The following is a 20,867-nucleotide window of genomic DNA, read 5'->3' as shown; positions in this document are numbered from 1 at the left end:
TATACAGGGTGATTGATAATATGTAAAAGCTTGCAAGGTTATGTAATCACTGTGAATGATCATAAATGAATTATAATATGAATAAATTAGTATATAAAAAAATTTTGTTTCTATAAATTGGAAAATCTATACGATATTTTTCTTTCCTTAATATAAAATAAATAAATAAAAACGTAAATCTACCCTATGAACAGGTGCGCAAACGCAGTTCACGAGTACATTCAGGGCAGCTTTCTGAACTTCCGGTTCCGGTACAATCTCTCCGTCGGCTGCGCCTGTAAATTAACATCTATATATTCATTACCCGTTAAAACTAAAAACATCTAGTCAAAACTAAAATTTACCAGATATATTTAACCCTTAAATGCATAATGATGTAAAACTGCAGCATAACACTTGAAACTTAAAATAAGCACTACACTTAAAAGTAAATGCATAGTGTTGTATATCTGTAACATAAAGTTTTTTAAAAGATAAGGACAAAAAATATTATATACAAAAATTTTTTTCTATTTTTCCCTGCATTTTAGTGTACTTATCTGCAAGATAAATATTTTTTTTAAGTCTAAATAAAAGTCATGCATTTAAGAGTTAATTTTCAGATTTTGCATTGAACACAAGATATAGTTTCTAAAATATTTACTATAAACATATATGACACCCACCCCTTTTAAGACATGACTCCTTCAAAGATCAACAGCGATAGTGACTATCTCTATCCTTCACTACTTCGTCTGACAAACTAGCGAAGACCTGTGATCACAACTCCACAACCTATCGATCTCATCATCTGGACATATTAACCCTTTGCATTCCAACCTAGTAATGCATATAGGCTACCAGCAACTCCAGCACTTGTACTTCGTTCTTCCCTTTTTGTAAGCGATCAATTTATTTTCACCGAATTTAGGTTTCTTTTTTTTAATAGTCCTCGCTATCGGGGACCTCTCGTTTCCTTATCTCGTGTGGGACAAGGACTTTTTATTTCTAATAATTTATTTATATTTTTTATTATTATCATTCTTCTCTTTCACGTATCATATTATCTGTCGTACTGCTTCTTTCGTTCTACAATTCTCCCAGTCTTTCTCTTTCATTCCATTACCCATACATCCATCCTCAACCACTACATTCTAGGTTTCCTTACTATTTTATTTTGCAACATTACATTTATTTTTCAAACATTTAACACATTTTATACTGTTTATTGTACTATTTTTGGTACTGCTTTATTTATTTTATTTCTATATTTTAGTGTTTGCTGTACTTTTTTATTCATAATCAAGTTTTGGGTTTCTTTATTAGACCAGGTATGCCTTTGCGATTGATTTTATTGTACCTATTAAATGGCATTTCATTTTTAATAATTATTCCGCGAGAACAATGTTAGTGTAATTCATATATGTAAACATATAAACATATATTTCCCCTGTTTATTAATGTTTTCACTTGTTCTGTCATTGTTTGACTATAAATCATTAAATGTTATCAGTGAGATAGTTATAAGGTAACAATTGTAACTAATTTTATATTTCTAAGCTTCTATTTTGTATTTTCTTACTTCCTTTTGTTACTGTTTATCTCCAATATAGTAAATAAATAAATAAATAAACTTGTGCATTTGATACTTTCGACAATAAATTGTTATACAGTTGCAATGGATCTAAATGCTCTAAATGATCTTCTAATTCTATTTCACTTTAATCATCGACATGCAACGCAAAATTGAGTTCATCTTACACATCATTTATTTCACAACTATCATCGAAATTTTCACCTTCCATCTTCACTAAACGAAGAGTTACAATGCGATTAAAATAAGAATAGGACGGGCTCTCGGCTAACTTCACTCATATAAGTACGGTCAGCATTAAATATATAAAATTAAAAAATAATAATTGTTTTTGTTGATTGTTTAATTTGTTCTACAATGAGCAAAAGAGGTAGTGTTATACAACGGCGAGCTCGAGAGATTATCAGCAATGTTGATAAGTATTTCGAGGAAGAGAAAAAACGTGCCATTATGTTGTTGGACCAGTTAAAACAAGCAAGAATTGTACCAGGGCCAGATGTCAATATTCATATATCGCGCGATGTATTTGGAAGTTTCATTAGGCATTTGGAAACTGCTTCGAAGGTAACCGAGCGAGTGACTTTAGCCACTGGTATTATTTTTTAACATTGCTTTTTTTGCACACTATACCAAGTTCCCGTTGTAACGTCACAACATGGCGCTAGGCCGGTCCTATTCTTATTTTAATCGCATTGTACAACGTTTCTATTTATCTATTTATTAATTTTTTTCTATTTATTTTGACCCCCGCTATTGGGAGCCTCTCGTACCCCCTATCTGGTGTGGGACAGGGACTTTTTGTTTTAATTTATTTAGTTTTTCACAATCTTTTTTATTTTCTTACTCTTCATTTATACATCTAGAGTTACAACGTTAGGAATGTAACGAAATAAATTTAAATCGTGCACTTTTTACTCTTATTACAATGTAAGTAATAATAAACGTATCATTAACAGTATAAGATAAGCATAGACTATTTTACTTCCCTAATTGTTAAGGGCGCCAAGGCAGCGAAACAAATATGTCGCAAATACGGCGACAACGGAGTGAAAAGGGTTAATGATTTGACATCTAATATATAAAATTCTCGTGTCACGGTGTTCGAACTTGAACTCCTCTGAAACGGCTCGACCGATTTTTACCAAATTTTATTTGCGTATTTAGTAGGTCTGAGAATCGGCTACTATCTATTTTCCATACCCCTAGGTGATAAGAGTGATTCACCCCTAATTTTGTTTTTTTATTTTTTAGTCAAATTATTTGGTTTTTATTTTATTATGATACAGCATACAAAAATACATGCAAACCTAATTCACTCCTACAATTTTCACTCCTCTACGATCAACCCTTATTTTTTATTTGTTAATAAAAACTTTAATTTTTTTTTTTTGCAAAACAACGTTTGCGGGATCAGCTAGTCTCTTTATAATATAAAGTGCGTCATTTGAATCTTCTTTACATATAAGCGTCGATAATATTGTCAGCAAGTGTACCTAGCACAATATTGACACCGGTGGTCAGATCAGCGTCCCTCATGTCGATCTTCTCGGTCAGAAGCAGCTGAACTCTTGGCGCCACACAGCATACGGAGACCACGTCCAGCGCCGACCGCACCGTCTCCGCCCTGGAACAGTTCCATCATCACCTTCCATTCATTTACACTGCCCTCTTGTGGACATCATAATAATATCAGAAATTCCATATGATCACTGATCTGAAAAGAGCTCACAACAAACTCTGAAGGGTTTGCTGTGGTCACTTTGATTATGTATCTCTATATCTTTTATTATATATCTTTAGTACAGTAGATAAACAATTATGAAAATGCTATACAAGTAAGAAAATAAAATCGAACAAAATTTTACTAACTTGTTTTTTTTTTTAAATTTGAAATGTAACCTTTTTAATGTCATTAAAATCAGCCAGATATTGAAATTTTATAGAAATTTTATTACTAGCTTTGCCCACGACTTTGTCGGCGTAGAATTTAACAACAAAAAAAATATTTATTATAAGAATTTTTCTAACATAAGTAACCTTAGTTACTCCTTATTACATCATCTACCTGCCAATATGAGTCCTGTCAAAATCGGTCTAGACATTTCGGAGATTAGCCAGATCAAACACACAGACAAAAAATAAAATTTTATATATATATATATATATATATATATATATATATATATATGCATATAGTAAAAAAGCTATTTTTAAAACTACAATCAGATACTCCAATTTGAAAAAAACCTCACTGATCTAATATGAAAAAAAGTATACTTATACAAAGAAATTAAATTTAGAAATATTGTAATTCAACTTGTATTATTTCTCTTAACAGTTTTACATATATAATTATTATTTACGTGCCTATAGATATTTTACATATATCCACAAATATCCAATGAGTAACAATCGCTGCTCATGTCTATGAAAGTATGCCCATCTGTATGAAGTAAACATTTTTCTCCCTTCAATTTTATATCTTACCCATCAGTGTTTAATTCATTACTAAGTTTTTTATATCCAAATCTTTCACCACGCAGGCCGTTCGATTGTGGAATGATTTACCGCTGAATATAACACGTGCTAACTCACTACATATTTTCAAGAAAAAGGTTAAGAATCATTTACTAGACCTATGATTATCTATCTCTTAATTCATCTCTTTTCTTCTTCTGTTTCTTTCTAAGGCAAGTGCGATCGAACCAATACTGATCGAAGTCAGTTAGATGTTTATATTTATTATTGTATTATATTTATAATATGTATTAAACCTTTTTTATTATTAGTATATATGTTATATACGTATGTATGTATGTTTATGTTCGTTTGTTTGTAAATATATATTTTTTGTACTCGTAAACTACCTATTATCAGTATTTTTATCTTTCCCATACTATGGTTGTCTGTAAGAGATTGCCTTGTGTGATAAGACCGCCCTTTGTACTCTTTTGTATTATATATTATTGTGAAACTTATTAAATGTATCTTATCGTGTACAATAAAGAATATTAAATAAATAAGTTTTATTCGTCAATATCATCAGTAAGAAAAGGACCAATATTTAGCCACTTCCGCACATGCAGTGGTAGTCGTGCAACAAAGTGCACCGCCCGCCAGCCCGCTGATAAATTCCCACCAGATTACTCAACACGTGTTTCAATTTGGCGGTGGCGGTTGTGTGATTCGCATTGTTCGCCGCATACGCATTTATCTTTGTTGCACGACTACCACTGCTTGTGCGGAAGTGGCTAAATATTGGTCCTTTTCTTACTTAGGATGGACTTCCGCGAGGTAACGCCTGATTCCATTAAATGTCAATATCATCGTCTACCCAGCCACGTGGACCACGTGCCGATTGAACCATCGCGTCCTTTAGTTACACCAACCGACGTCGCAAAGCTCCACCTCCCCCCTCCTGCCCCCCTCCTCCTACCGCATCAATTCTACAATACCTGCCGTTAAAGTTCCACTCGTACGCGTAGCCAACCACCTGCAGCAGCAGCGCGACGCCGCCCAGCTCCATGAGCTCATCCACCGGCGCCCATCGCGACCACGCAACGCTCTGCAGCAGTTCGATCTGCTCTTGTATCTCTTCGGGCGAAGACTTCGACGCCTAAAATTACACATTAAAATATCAATTTAATTGCAAACTAAATACATATCAATGAACATCAAAGGAATCAAAATCAAGGAACGTCCATGGTATATTTACAAGGCAAGATTTTTTAATTAAATTTCGCAAAACATTATTGTACTACCATTTATAAAATTCAAAACGCATATTAAAAGTAAATTAACGGAATAGTCTTATTGTTCAATAACCGAATATTTAAATGACAAGAATCCTTGGCAGCGGTGTCGTCTGATTGTTTTGATTTCATTCAGGCTGTTTATAAGGTGTATATGTATACATTTGTGTTAAACTTTATTAAAACATGTGTCGTAGAGTTTCTTCCTGCTTCTTCTCCATAACTAAAGCACCTTGCCGAGCAAAGTAGTCAAAAATAAAATGATTAAAATTCCTATGTTGAATAAAAGAATTTTATCTATCTTTTCAGTGAACGTGATATGGGTGAAATGAAGGTAGCGGCATTTTTAAACATAAAATAGTATTTTCACCTTTAAATACAGTGTCACTCAATATCAAGTGAATACGCACCTTGTATGGCGGCGGCCCGGGCACGTTGTCGCCCTGCAGGCGTGCGACTTGCGCAGCACGCAAACGCAGATGTGCCTCCAAATACCTGCGCATACGCATATTTTAACTACATATAGTTAGTTTATATATACTTTCAAATTTATTTATGGCATATTTTCCTTTTTAATTACTGAATATATTTTGTGGATGTTTTAATGAAAAGAGACAAGAATATTATCATCAGGAGAGGTTTAAGAGAGATGGTTGCGAGATGGTGACAAACCATTTTGCGTGTGGTTGACACCGGTCAATCGTCGGATCCAACTCTGCTCGTTCAAGACTCTAAAAACTTCTCACTGTCCTCCTACGACCAGTGCTGAATTATGGCATCGAAACGTGGTCTTCCACTCCTCATTGGAAATTTTACATTCGCTCAGCCGGACTATGCTTGGGATTTTTCTTGAACGATAGCAACCGATATAGCCCATTCAGGCAGATGGCGGTGACCAGGCCTCAAGATTCTGACGAAACCACGTATCAGAACCACGTACCAGACCCACGCACCAGAACCACGTACCAGAACTAAGTACCAAAATCACGAACCAGAAGCCTAGCGTGGAACATCCGTCCAGGTGGACATTCCTTATTAAAGCCGTTGCAAGGCGCTGGATGCGTGGCGTGGATGCCCATGTCTGATGAGGGACATCCAATAGCTGGAGCGATAATTATATTCGATTCTTTTCAACTTACAACACGACATTGTACTTCAAAATTAATGTAGTACATATGGGTCATTTCAATCATTCAATCATTCGTTCATTCAATCATTCACCTATTAGGCGTCTACTGCTGAAGCGGTGTAAGGATATATAACCAATTTACTCGGTCAAAATAAATATTCAAGAAAGAGAAGGTCTTGGTGGTGAAAGTAGAGTGAGAGGGGAGAGGTGTTACCTCCGGAGGGCAACGCAGACGTGACGCACGATCTGTCTCGCGGCGCAGGTCTCGTCCTCCGACACGCGCGCCTCCTCCTCATCAGAGCCCAGGATCGGCAGCGTCGCGATCACGTTGTACAGCTTACGGAGACCGTCCTGAAATCAGAACGCATCTTTTCAATACCCGAGAACGAACCTTTGACACACCCATGACACAACCACTAAAAAGGATACGTCTTGTTTTTTTTTGTGTGTATAAAGGATTTTTTGTGAAAATATGGAAAAACTTGGAGTTACCATTACACAAAAATAAAAATTTAACAAGACATAATTATTTTATTTTATGTCCATAAGCTATCTGAATACATCATATATATGTCTACTAATATTTACCAATAATTACTTTTTTTTTCTTAGAAAACAGCGGCAAAGCGGAAGGTATACGGGAAACTATGGGCTTTCAAAGCCTTACGAGAATTAGCGTGCCCACAAAAATAGTCACTAATTAGGCTTGCACATATGTATATTTATATATATGAATATATATTAAAAACGTATAAAAATACATACAAATTATTTTTGAAAAAGAAACAAGTATATAATACTATCCACCGCCCACTTTGTAAACTCCAGCTCAAGCCCCCTTGTAGGAGAAATTTAAGTATATCACTTCCTAACTGACCCCTCCCCAAAAGGAAAATTCCACCAGATTTCAATTCTCTAAACCTCACTACTGGTAATGATCTTATGTAACTATTAATCATAATAAATTTAAAAAAAACACGTGCAGTATTGGCCTAATGATGAAAGGTTGAACTGACCTGATTGTCGAACTCCTCCAAGATGACGCGGAACTGGAACGAGAGACCGAAGAACATGGTCGCGTGGCAGCGACCCGAGTCGTGCGAACATTCCAACAGCCACAGTGCGTATCTAGACGAAACATGTAAACTATATAGAATACAAACAAGCCAAGAATTTAAAAGGTGTATTATTTTCATTGAAAAAGTAAGTACCCGGCAATAAATATTGCACATCGACATTTGGAAAGAGACAATCGGCTAATTTCGGCTTCGTAGAGCGCTATCTCTTTCCCACACTACCTATGTGACCTTTTGTTAGTCGTTGTATTTCGTGCGACAGAGATAACGTACTTCAGCCGAAATTAGCCGATTGTCTCTTTCCAAAGGTCGATGTGTAATATTTATCGCCGGTATATAGCTTCTTCCGCTATATAGCAGCAGTCGTGCAATAAAGTGCACCGTCCGCTGATAAATGCGCGTGCGGTAAACAATGCGAAACACAACTACCACCGTTAAATCACTCAATACGTCTTTCACCCCTCCACGGGACATCCTCAGGAGTAATGTTACACCGACCAGTGCCAAACAAAGAGTCCTAATATCTATATGCACTTTATTGCACGACTACTGCATGGCAGAAGTAGCTATATATCGGTCCTTTTCTTACTTAGGATGGACTTCCGAAAAATAACGCCTGAATCCATTAGATATTCGCCTCACTAATAAATAATATATATATATATATATATATAGACCTGCGTTTCTCAAATATCGAACAGTCATAGTTGTTTACGCGATCATATATATAATTATAATTATACTATATTAATTAAATATAGAAGTTGGGATATTTCATAGTAATTTATTTTTCTGTGATAAATGTTAACACAAGTCCACATTACAAGGTAAACACCGGCTAAATCCGGCGCTGGTAACGAAAGCGGTAAAGCAATAAACTATATGTTAGAGAATTGTAATATATGAGTTTACAAGAGGTCCTCAATAATGGTCATAAAATTAAAGCGGACAGGCCACATAGTGAAAACCACAGTAATACGGTCTACCACCTAAAAGTTACAAATGACTTACCGTTCCAAATATAAATCATTGGAGACCTATGTCCACTAGTGGACATCAATAAAATATATAACAATAACGGTATACGGGGCTGGTATGTGGCGTGCATATCGCGCCAAGCTCTTACCCACGTGACCGTCAATCGCATCGCGTCGGGGTCACCAGTGTAGGAGTGGTCATAGTACTCTGTAGCTTCTTGTTCGTCGGTTGCTTCTTGTTCGTCGGTTCCTTCTTGTTCATCGGTTGCTTCTTGTTCGTCGGTTGCTTCTTGTTCGTCGGTTGCTTCTTGTTCGTCGGTTGCTTCTTGTTCGTCGGTTGCTTCTTGTTCGTCGGTTGCTTCTTGTTCGACGGTTGCTTCTTGTTCGTCGGTTGCTTCTTGTTCGTCGGTTCCTTCTTGTTCGTCGGTTGCTTCTTGTTCGTCGGTTGCTTCTTGTTCGTCGGTTGCTTCTTGTTCGTCGGTTGCTTCTTGTTCGTCGGTTGCTTCTTGTTCGTCGGTTGCTTCCTGTTCGTCGGTTGCTTCTTGTTCGTCGATTGCTTCTTGTTCGTCGGTTGCTTCTTGATCTTCAGTTGCTTCTTTCTGTGTTGACCGCACCTCCGCTAGCACTTATAATGAGCGCGGAGACTCTCAACAGCGCGATGCAGATTTTCGTTGCGTCTACTGTGGCGCCATCTGTCACTTATCTGTTTCACTGCCGCCGTCGCTGCGATGCGATTGACGGTCACGTGGGTAAGAGCTTGGTGTTTGAGTGGCGCGCGATATGCACGCCACATACTCGCCCCGTATACCGTGTTATTCAGTATAAGCATATATATATACTCACTTAACAAGATCTGCTAAGGTAGCGCGGGGTAGCAGACAGACTCTTTCCATGGCATCCTCACAATACGCGAGATAATATAGACATATGGACACGCCCGTAGCCGCCACGGAAGGCCGAGGAACTTCTAGAAATTTCTGGAAATCAATATAAATTATTTATATATACATACAAATTTTAACAACATGTAGATATGAATGAAGCTGGTTTTAGAAGATGATCACCTGCAAACCGCCCATGTTGATGAAGTCGATAGAGAACTTCTTGTGGCAGAGCAGGGCCGCCAGGTATTTGAGGGCTTCAAAAGCTAGCCTGGAGTCTCTGGACTCGCGCACGTTCAGGTAGCCCAGGATCAAACCCAGCGCGTTCTGCTCGAACACGTGCGACAGGAACTGTTGATTTACATATATATATATATACTATATAACATTCTCGTGTCACGGTGTTCGAACTTGAACTCCTCCGAAACGGCTCGACCGATTTTTACCAAATTTTATATGCGTATTTAGTAGGTCTGAGAATCGGCTACTATCTATTTTCCATACCCCTAAGTGATAAGGGTGGTCCGCCCTTAAATTTTTTTTTTAATTTTTTGACCATTTTTTTTGTTTTTCCATCCACCATTTTACTCCACCCCTAATTTTTTTTTCATTTTTTAGACAAAATTTTTACTTTTTATTTTTATTTTTGATACAGCATACAAAAATACATACAACCCTAAATTTTCACCCCTCTACGATCAACCCTTATATGTTTTTATATGTTAATAACATACATGACAAAACAACGTTTGCGGGATCAGCTAGTAATGTTATATAATTAACAAAGTCTGCACTAAATATATAGGATTGCCACGCACTAGCATATTCTGCGTATCATAATACCATACTGTGATATATCCACCCATATATATCTTCCTAGCCCAGCCTATATATATATACCTTGCATTCGATTTCTATAACCTGAAAACACGACGACAAGAAGTAATTTTGCATGTTTTAAAGAAGTGTATTCTTTGAAAAACGTAGTAGTGAAAATTGCTTATAGTTGAGGGCGCTAGTGTCGCAGAGACTCGAGTTATAGTTTAGTTAGAGGGAATTAAGTAAGAAAAGGACCAATATATAGCTACCAAAGTGACTATGTTTGGCACTTATCGGTGTAACATTATTCCTGAAGATGCCCCGTGGAGGGGTGAAACACGTGTTGAGCGATTTAACGGTGGCAGTTGTGTAATTCGTATTGTTTGCCGCATACGCATTTATTAGCGGGCTGGCGGGCGGTGCACTTTGTTGCACGACTACTATTGCATGTGCGGAAGTAGGTACATATCGGTCCTTTTCTTACTTGGGATGGACTTCCGCAAAATAACGCCTGAATCCTGATACCAATTTTCAAATATCATTTTAAGTAACTTGGGAGGGCATGATCCGCTACATATAACTTGTCAACCGGATTGAGAGGCAGCAGTTATATCATTTCAGTGGGCACTCCATGGAGTAACAAGATCGAAGGTCCACGAGATAAACACAGCTTGAGCTGTCAATCACGCTAGGCAACATATTCACAGACAGTCCTAAAACTCAATAAAAAAGTATTAAAATTCAATTTCTTTGGATTTGTATATAAAATGTACATGGAATTTTATCTAATAAATAATAACGTGAATAGTATCTTATATATATAAAAAAATATTTACCTCCTGGTATTCTCCCATGGGAGTCAGGTATCTCAGGATGAGCATCTGTTTCGTGGCATCGGTAGGTGGATGGATTTGAATATTACCTGCAAATATACCACCATGAATATCTCTAGATAATAGCTAGAACCTATGGGAGCACGGCGCTTCTGCAGAAGAGTATCTAATAGGCACAGGCACTTATAGGTGTACAAGAAGAGTGAATACATAGCTCATTATACTCATGTCACATAAAAGACGCCCAATGCAGGACATAACCCCCCTCCCCCCCCCCCGATCGCTACTATGCCCAGTCTTACGTTACCCATATCTATCTACTTCTACGTATTGACTATGCCATTAGTTTTTTTTTTCCGTCTATACTCGTTCCTCTATCTTTGGAAAGGGCAGGGTCGTTTTTGTCTTATTATTTTTTTTAACTGTCCTTTTCATTTTCATTCTCTATTATCATTCTTCCCATAATCGATCGTTCCATTCATTCTTTCCAAAATTCATTTTATCTTTCTCTTTTGTTCTATTACTCATTCATACATCGCCTTCTTATTTCTATATTTTACAGATTTGTTTACATTATTTCACATTTTAATTACCAGTTTTATGCTTAATCTACTACACTGTTTTACTTATTTATTTGTGTAACATGTTTACCTATCGCTTTACAAAAACTAAGAAAGGATTCCCTACTTTTGGCGTTTTCTAGCATTTATTTTCACTCCCAACCGGCATTTGGAGTCGATCTGGATACCATCGTATGTCATCAGTTTAACTAGAGATGGACCTATCCACGTCGCATCTACAGACCTGTGGTCAGCTGTCGAGAACTTTTTGGTCCCGACGTCTGTCCGTTGCATGAGCGATGTGACCATTGCCACTTCAGACGAATAATGGTTTTTTTTTCTCCTTCCACCCCCTATTTAATTGGGAACAGGGTATTGTATTTTTTAATAATTTTTTTTCACTACACTTTTTATTTTCCTTCTCGTCTTCCATAGTACACAATATCTTTTTTCCTCCTTCTATCATTCTATAATGCCATCTTCCTTTCTCAATCATTCCATTCCTTTCGTACATCCTCAAACACTTCAGTTGTCCATTTCTATTACAGTATCACAGTTTTAATTGGTTTAATTATTTTCTCGTGTACATCAATTCTATCGCGGATTTATTTTTACAATTGTTTCCGAGTAATGATTTGGGGCTTTAAAGTTCTGGAATGGGGACCAAGGACTAGCCAGCGCAGCATATGAGGCTCATCCACAACACTTCAGGCGTACTCCAAATGGTTTTATAGGCCTTTGTCCAGCAGTGGACATCTTACAGCTAAAATGATGATGATGATGATGATATAAATCGTAAGCAATACTCGACCGACCAATGACGTAGGTCTCCATTTCAGCCCAGCTGGAATTGGAGGAGGGGTCGTGTGATATTGGCGGATGCACAGCTGGTGGCGGGGGGCGCGCGGGGGGCGACATCAGGGCCCACTGCTCCGGCGACCGAGCGCTTGCTGGGAACAAAACACATTATTTAAAAAAAGTATACCCGGATAAGACGTTTTTTTCTCTTACAGAGGTTCTTAAACCCAAGTTTCTTATAAAGTTACAGGAGAAATCCGTCTAGCATATAGATCTCTATAAATAAGAGCGTTGTTTTAGCCCACAGACGTCAACTGCCAGGCAAATGCCCCGTTTTGGGTTCGAGACTTTAATTTTTTTTTAATTTCCTTTTTGTTCTTAAAGATGGCAACACTTTTGTTTCTAATTGCGCCATGCCATCACAACGCGGGGATTGCCTTTCTAACTAAAAACTACGCAATTTGAATTCAGTTTTATTTTCACTTTGTTTTGCTAATTTTAGAGTTCAGTTTCAATTACATAGTGTGTTGAGCTTATTTTAAAAGAGAATAATAAATTTATATAAATTTTTACTCGTTAGTTCTGGTTACGAAAAAGGTAAATATTATTCCAATTTATTTATGGGCAGAGTTATAATATTTTTGTTTTTTAAATGTTTACTTTGTTCAATTTTCTTTTAAAATGAGCAGTATTTTCGTGACCCTGGAAGCTATCTTCAATCTTTACATGATTTGCTATAGAAAATCTTAATTGATTTTGCGGCTTTTCAATTTGCGTCGTGTTTTTTTGGAACGTAACCACGACGCAAAGTGAGGTATTGGTGTACATAAAATAATATAACGATTAAGGTTTTAATTGTAATTTATTAAGTAAAATATTATTTAATTCTGGCAACAAAGAAATTAGCTACAACACTGACAGCTGTCACTTTTTCTCTAATTTCGCCTTGTAAAGCAATGCGTGTCCTATTTTAATAAATCGATATTCATTATTAAAAGTTAACAGCAGTTTTATTAACCTTTTAAGTGCCATGAGGACCGCCGGCTACCTCACGATACCCAACAATAGGTGCCGTGAGGGCCGCCGGCTACCTCACAATTTTTCATCTGTACATCTAAGGAATATTATTTTTTTTGATCCTCCGGTAATTATTAGCTTCATTAGGCACCTAGCAACTGGATCACGGGATAGTATATGATTTGCAGCATGTTTTAGAAGCGGTTACCATGGGTGCCAATGAGACCGCGGGCGGCCTCACTTTTTTATAAAATTTACATTAGAATATGTATATAGAAACCTTTCTTTGTATTGAATTCACAATTTATTCATATTTCAAAGCTGGCTTTGAAAACCTATCGTGTTTTCTGTGTAACAAAAACGTGACCCGCCGGCGACCTCATGGCACACCGAGTACTCTGTTGCCTTTAAGTGCCATGAAGGTCGCCGGCGGTCTCAGTACATAATGATATACATAATGTGTTATATTCATTCATAGAATGTAAAGATTCCAAATTTTCACATAAGGAAAGCCTACACTTGATATTTCCATTTGGCACCTGGGGAAGTCATTAGAAGGTTAAACAATAAAATAACCACTTACAATTGTAGTTCTTCACGGGTGTCTCCGGATCTTTTCCTGTTTGGAGGGGGGAGTCGTCCATCAAAATGTCGCTCCCTCCTCCTTCGTCTTTCTCGCGATCTAAAAAAAAATTCGGCTTTTTATTATGCCCATTGCTGGGAATTCAAGTCCACTCTGGAGATAACATGCCGTATTTTGCTAAAGCTTTAATTTCTATTTTTAATATTATCACTAATTTTTTCCACAGTTCTGAAAGAACCCGGTTAATATTTAAGCGAACTTCACATTTTTGTGATATATTTCAAATATTAGATACCACAATACTACACAGAGATTTATTACATCTTTTATTAAAAATTCATGCTATATTCTTGGCTAGAAAATATCTAAAATATCAAAAATTGTCTATAAAAACTAAAAATAACTATTTTGAGTAAAAAATAAATCATACATTTTTTATATTAATTAATAGTTCAAAATTATATCATCATAATATCTGCCGATAGAAGCCTATAGGCCTTCCCAGATCGACTATTATGTCCGGTTTTGTACTATTCGCATCGAGCAACTTATCGCAACCTTTACTAAATTGTTGGTACATCTAATGGAGGTTGTACTTGTGGGCGTCTACCAGCACGTGGTTGCCAATAGAACCTTTCAGCCCCAAGGGCCGTCATTACTCGCACGGGTGTTGTGCCCACTGCAACTTCAGACAAGCTATTCTATTTTAAATAAATAAATACAAAATATGTCTTTTCTAGATAGTCACACATTAGAATAGATTTTAAAACTATCTGAAACTTTTCTGTAAATGCAATATGTTTGGTACTTTTACAGAGATTATATTTTAAAACAATAAAAAATATTCTACGATTTTTATGACTCTATGTTTGGCACTAATCAGTGTAACATAACTCCTGAAGATGCCCCGTGGAGGAGTGAAACACGTGTTGAGTGATTTAACAGTGGTATTTGTATAATTCGCATTGTTTGCCGCATACGCATTTATCAGCGGGCTGGCGGGCGGTGCATTTCATTGCACGACTACCACTGCATGTGCGGAAGTGGCTAAATATTGGTCCTTTTCTTACCTAGGATGGACTTCCGCAATGTAACGCCTGATTCGATTAAATATTTTTATGAACTTCAAGGCATACGCCTTTCCAAATATCTCGGACTCTTTCTGCGATCTTATCTACGTCTTTGGTCAACCTAGCGAGGAGTCACCAGCTCTCTCTCAAGAACCTTTCTGCCCCAACAGCCGTTGTACAGTAAGTAGTAGTTGTACAGTAATTCTTCAAGCTACATCGGTGACATGGATCTAAGTTATGGTTGCACAGACTTATAAAGACTAGGGGCCACTCGGGCAAATCATGAACTGATGGCGGGCCGGCCGCCAGAAGTATAGGTAATTAAAGACAATAAAGAATTGACAATAATTTATTAAAATTATTCTGGAATAGAATTCAATATTTTTGAATGTACGAGAGTATTATTTTTGCTGTCGGCGGGCCACCAGTATTCGACCGGCGGGCCGCGGTCTGTGCATCCATGTTTTAATATAATAGAAAATATTCTACGATTTTTATGGACTTCAAGGCATAAGCCTTTCCAAATATCTCGGACTCTTTCAGCGATCTTATCCACGTCTTTGGTCAACCTTGCGAGGAGTCACCAGCTCTCCCTCAAGAACCTTTCTGCCCCAACAGCCGTTGGCTACACGAGGGATCTGCTCATTGCCATTTCAGACGAGTAATTCTTCAAGTCACATCGGTGACATGGATTTAAATCAATTAGTGTACTACCAAAAAATTCACACATTCCGGATATATACAGATAGATTCCGATATATATAGATTCCGGATATATAGAGATACTTTATTCAAGTAGTAATTTACAGGCACTTTTGAGTCATCAATTTTAGTTAACATAATATAAATATTTGTAATAAGCCCTTGTAAGCAAGGCGTTTTTGAAATATTTTTTTTGAAATTTGCTTAAATAAATAATATATGACATTTTACCTTTTTTATCTATAACAGGTCCGTTGCTCTTGACGTCATTATTGCGTTTCTTGTCGAAGCGCGCGAAGTGACGAGTCTGGTTGGGCGGCGTCGAGCTGTTTTGACTCGTCTGCTATAACAGATAAGGTTCAAATTTGATCACACTATAAATCTGACTAGTAACCATACATTTCAATTGTGACGTCATCACTGGTGACGTCACGTTTTTTTTTTTAATTCCCCGCTATTGAGGACCTCTCGTTCCCCTATCTCGTGTGGAACAGGGACTTTTTATTTCTAATAATTTATTCATATATTTTTTTATTATCATTCTCCTCTTTCATGTATCATATTATCTGTCATACTGTTTCTCTCGTTCTAGAACTTTACCAGACTTTCTCTTTCATTCCATTAGCCATACATCCATCCTCAACCACTACATTCTAGGTTTCCTTGCTATTTTATTTTGCAACATTACATTTATCGTTCATACATTTAACACATATTTTATTTATAATTATCATATTATATTATACTGTTTATTGCTATACTTTTGTTACTGCTGTGACGTCACGTTTTTCGTTATTGAAATTCAATGTGGAATCTTCTAGAGAATCGACGGCTAGAACACCAATTTATGGAAATTTTCGGAATAAGCGAAAAAAGAAATGGAAACATAGTTTACCACACAGTCATTCCTATGAAGTGCTGCATACCTATAGCAAACGATTGCGGATGGACATGTTGGAACGGTTAGAAAAAATAAGACATGGGGGTATTGGAACTATATTTAACTAGCTGGTCAATGTTTCCTCATCTCGATTATTACAAATTTACCAGAGGACTCGCTCAGGGCATTGATTTATTACGTAAAATCGCAAGTATAACTTACACGTAAGAGAGGGTATAATAAAAATAGCCCACGTGATCGGTCACGTGACTTTGAGTGGTAGTTGGGGAAGGAGGTGGCATATAAATAACATAGCGGTGAAACTGAGCTCACCGCACGCACCGGCGACTCCTACCAAATGTCTTCGGAGGAAGGGATCACACCTTTCTCCGAAAACCGACTAGGTAACAATTAGCTAATACAATACGTCAGGTGAAGCATCTGACGTAGATTTTTTTTTTATTTTTTTTTTAGTTTATTACCTCGCGGATTTCGGATCCGCGAGCCCTGAGTCCGATGAAGCTGTAAAAGCCAAAACGGCTAACAGCGCCCATCAACTTTCGAATATAGCCTGAGCTCACTCTGTGTTTAGCACTAATCGGTGTAACATAACTCCTGAAGATGCCCCGTGGAGTGGTGAAACACGTGTTGAGTGTTTTAACGGTGGCAGTTGTGTAATTCGCATTGTTTGCCGCATGCGCATTTATCAGCGGGCTGTGCACTTTATTGCACAACTACTACTGCATATGTCTTTTTCTTACTTAGGATGGACTTCCGCAAAATAACGCCTGAATCCATTAAATACCTATTTTTAAATATCATTTAAGATAACTTGGGAGGGCATGAACCGCTACATATATCTTTTCAAACAGATCGAGATTCAGCTGTTATATCATTTCAGCTGTCACTCTGTGGAGTGACTAGACCAAAGGTCCACGAGATAAACACAGCTTGACCTGTCAATCACGCTATGCAACATATTCACAAACATTCGTACAACCCAATAAAAAAGTATTAAAATACAATTTCACCTTACTTCTTGATAATAATATACTTTTCATGGATTACCATTTACAAATAGGAATATAAATGAAAAATAGATAAATATAAATAAAGTAACCATTGTAAAAAACTTACCTTATCTTCAAGCGTTTTATTTCTCAACTCGTGTAGCCTTCGAAGCATGAGCGGTACAAGCATTGCATTTAAATCCCTGGAACATTAACAATATAAAAAATAAATAACTTGCTAGATCTTTCTCTAGACGATATTTTAATAAATTTAAGAAGTATATTTAAAAAAAAATACTTAAAAAAATCAAAATCAAGACATTCTTTACTCAAATAGGCTATTGCACTTTAGAAATTTCAATCAATATGAAATGTCAACATTTTTGTCGCTGCAGCAAGCAGATTCTGATCTGATCTCGTAGATATCAACCTGAATATCACCCTTTGAAATTCTTAAAGCGATGTCAGATTAACATATATAGATGAGCCAGAAGGTTTATGGAGGTTTTATTTTATCAGAAGTAATAACATTTCTTCAGTGAAGGCATCATGTCGCTGCCTACTAGATAGAAAAAAGTCATTGGACAAAATTACAATTATAAAAAAAAAATGTTACAAGCACTTTCGATGTTACTCAACATAAAATGTCAGCATTGTTGTACCTTCAGGAAGCTGCCTGCTCGTAAGGCAGTTCTGCTGCAGCCGACAGGCACTCAACAGTTGCTCTTTACAAATATAGTTTTATAAAGGGTGTGCAACAATAATTACCTTCCCGAGCAGGCATCAACATTTAATTCCACGCATTAACATCAGTATAGCATCTTTAATATTGGTTTAATATATTGCTGATTAGAAATAAAAACTTGTTAAAAATGTAGTCGTGTAAATTTAACTTACGAAAGCGACATTACTTTCCGGTTCACCCAATATATAAATTCATCATCATATCAGCCGACATATCTCAAAAATCGCCATGATGACTGGGGTCTTGCGCTGCCCGCAACCGGCAACTTCCCCTGACCTTGACTATGTCTTCAGTCCACCTAAACCAGGCTCAACCGCACCGAGTCTACTGGCTCGTCGACCCTCAAGAACTTTTCAATTCCAACCCATGAGCGATGTGCCCAATAAATATAATACTACTACTATTCCGCTAGCTCAGTGACCCAAAGTGGGACTTGGCCTCCGAAGCGAGAGACTTCCACTTTCCTCTATCTTGCGCCATCGTCTGCCATTGGCTGACATTCAATTCGCGCAAGTCTACCTCAACGCGATCGATCCAGCGATACCTGGGTCTACCCACTGGTCTTCGACCCCTCGGTTTTTCCAGGTACGCTACCTTCACGCTCCGATCCGATCCCATTCGCTCCAAGTGACCAAGCCAGCCGATTTGTTGAGCTTTATATTCGCCAATGATATAATATAATATATATTTATTATTTACCTAAAATTCGTGGCTATCTCCTGCACCTCCATAGCCGCTGCTACGAGACCCGTCGCGTAGCACTGTAGAGGTTCCGCTGATTTAGTGGCCCAACTCACTAAACGCTGTATTAATGCTTCATTATCCTGTAAATACATAAATTATATATGAATACATTGTATTCTTACACTAATAATACAATTTTATATTTATATACTAACATTTACTATTTGGTAAGAAAAGGACCAATATTTAGCCACTTTCGCACATGCAGTGGTAGTCGTGCAACAAAGTGCACCAGTGACAGACATGTAATAATAAGTAAAATGTGATAATGTAAGAAACAGGTTATATTTTTAGGTAATGTTTCTTTTGATCTCGACCTAAGCTATTGCGCTTCAATATTTGAGAAACGCAAGCCCATCTTTATCGTCATTTATTAACGAGGCGATACTGTCGTCACTAAATTTTATTCCTAGCAGAAGCTCAGAATGGCATCGGAGTTCTCTGAACGAGGGACAGTTTGCCACCAGGTGCTCCAGGGTCTGGTCCAACCCTAGCTCACAGAAGCACGAGGAACTTTGAGAATCCCCCGTGTGCATCTGAGCCAAGACTGTGTCCTGCTCGATGCTACGGAGCGCGAGGTTAGTTGAGACGGTGCCCGAAATATATTAGTAATATTCAACTCTCATTGTCAACGAACAGATCCACGGACAGATCTGTGGTCCATTTCTTTACGAGACTGAATTAGGAGATCCATAAATGAACTAAATCAACAGACACATCACAGCGGAGTTGGCAGGTATGGCATTGGGCACACCATAGAGCCTCCAACCTTTGACCTGTGAGGTTCTACAGACCTTAAAGCAAATGTATGACATCCACATAAGAATCCCAGAAATTTAAATACCACATAACACTACAGAAAATAAAACCATCAAAGTTCACTGACCTGGAAGACGACGCTCATCTCCAGCCCCGGCATGAGGTCCAGGGTTAGCCTGCAGGCAGCTACATTCAGTTTGTACACATCTCGTCCTGTTATATTCTGCCGAGAGTAATATGTGTCTCGGACATAATCGTTCACAAGCTGCGGAGAGAGAAGAAATTAAATTATTTTACTTAAACTTTCCAATAACATTACTGTCAGCGAGAAAGAGCTGCCTTAAGAGAAATGATTAAAATATATTCTTGATTACTCTTTTACTTTTGGTGTCAACTCCATGTTTTTGTGTATTGTACTGTTTATACTCTACATATAGTCATAGAATCAAAATAACAATGTTTTCCTAACATAACTATTATTATTTGAAAATGAATCGCCAAATGTCCAAATATTACTCAGGATAAAACTCAAGAAAGCCTTCAAGTTATTTTTCATATCTTTGTTAGATCATGAGAACGGTTCTAATGTTGATTAAATATTGAAGATTAAAAACCAGTCACTAGCTATCATATTAGGATATAATCAAACAAAAATCACAATAAAACGTTACAATTATTATATATATATATAGATACTATATATATATAGAAATTTTAACAGACAATATGAACCAATAAGACGTCCATCTTCAAGGTGGACGTGCCTTTATAAAGTCTCAGGAAAATGCTGAATAAATGGGCTTTCTACTGATCTTAATGAAAATTTCTGGGGCCTATACAACAGTGGATACACATCTAAAGGAATCAATTGCCTAATTGCTGGTGCTCAATTGCCACTATAGAATTTTATTATGAATTTCAGTGGCCATTCGTTATGCATGCTATATGCCTATCCCATA

The 20,867-nt window shown here is 37.1% G+C and overlaps 1 protein-coding gene across 1 annotated transcript in view; it reads right to left on the bottom strand.

The window, feature by feature from the left end:
* The window catches only part of mahj (LisH and WD40 domain-containing protein mahjong), a 50,701-nt gene that overhangs the window by 24,994 nt on the left and 4,840 nt on the right, over window positions 1-20,867 (bottom strand). The window contains exons 3-17 of the mRNA XM_068769759.1: window positions 20,036-20,173; window positions 19,105-19,229; window positions 17,788-17,863; window positions 16,002-16,113; window positions 13,999-14,097; window positions 12,416-12,550; window positions 11,044-11,129; window positions 9,572-9,739; window positions 9,351-9,484; window positions 7,471-7,582; window positions 6,669-6,805; window positions 5,736-5,820; window positions 5,029-5,189; window positions 3,067-3,197; window positions 184-275 (exon numbers count right to left, since the gene is read on the bottom strand). Coding sequence (XP_068625860.1) covers window positions 184-275; window positions 3,067-3,197; window positions 5,029-5,189; window positions 5,736-5,820; window positions 6,669-6,805; window positions 7,471-7,582; window positions 9,351-9,484; window positions 9,572-9,739; window positions 11,044-11,129; window positions 12,416-12,550; window positions 13,999-14,097; window positions 16,002-16,113; window positions 17,788-17,863; window positions 19,105-19,229; window positions 20,036-20,173 — 1,791 coding nt within the window. The remainder of the gene's footprint in view (window positions 1-183; window positions 276-3,066; window positions 3,198-5,028; window positions 5,190-5,735; window positions 5,821-6,668; window positions 6,806-7,470; window positions 7,583-9,350; window positions 9,485-9,571; window positions 9,740-11,043; window positions 11,130-12,415; window positions 12,551-13,998; window positions 14,098-16,001; window positions 16,114-17,787; window positions 17,864-19,104; window positions 19,230-20,035; window positions 20,174-20,867) is intronic.

Source organism: Battus philenor, unplaced genomic scaffold, assembly GCF_028537555.1.
Source record: "Battus philenor isolate CCGP_79_NKW_IND1 unplaced genomic scaffold, ilBatPhil1.0.hap1 SCAF_29, whole genome shotgun sequence".
NCBI classification, from domain to species: Eukaryota; Metazoa; Arthropoda; class Insecta; order Lepidoptera; family Papilionidae; genus Battus; species Battus philenor.
This window is presented reverse-complemented; position numbering and strand designations above follow the sequence as displayed.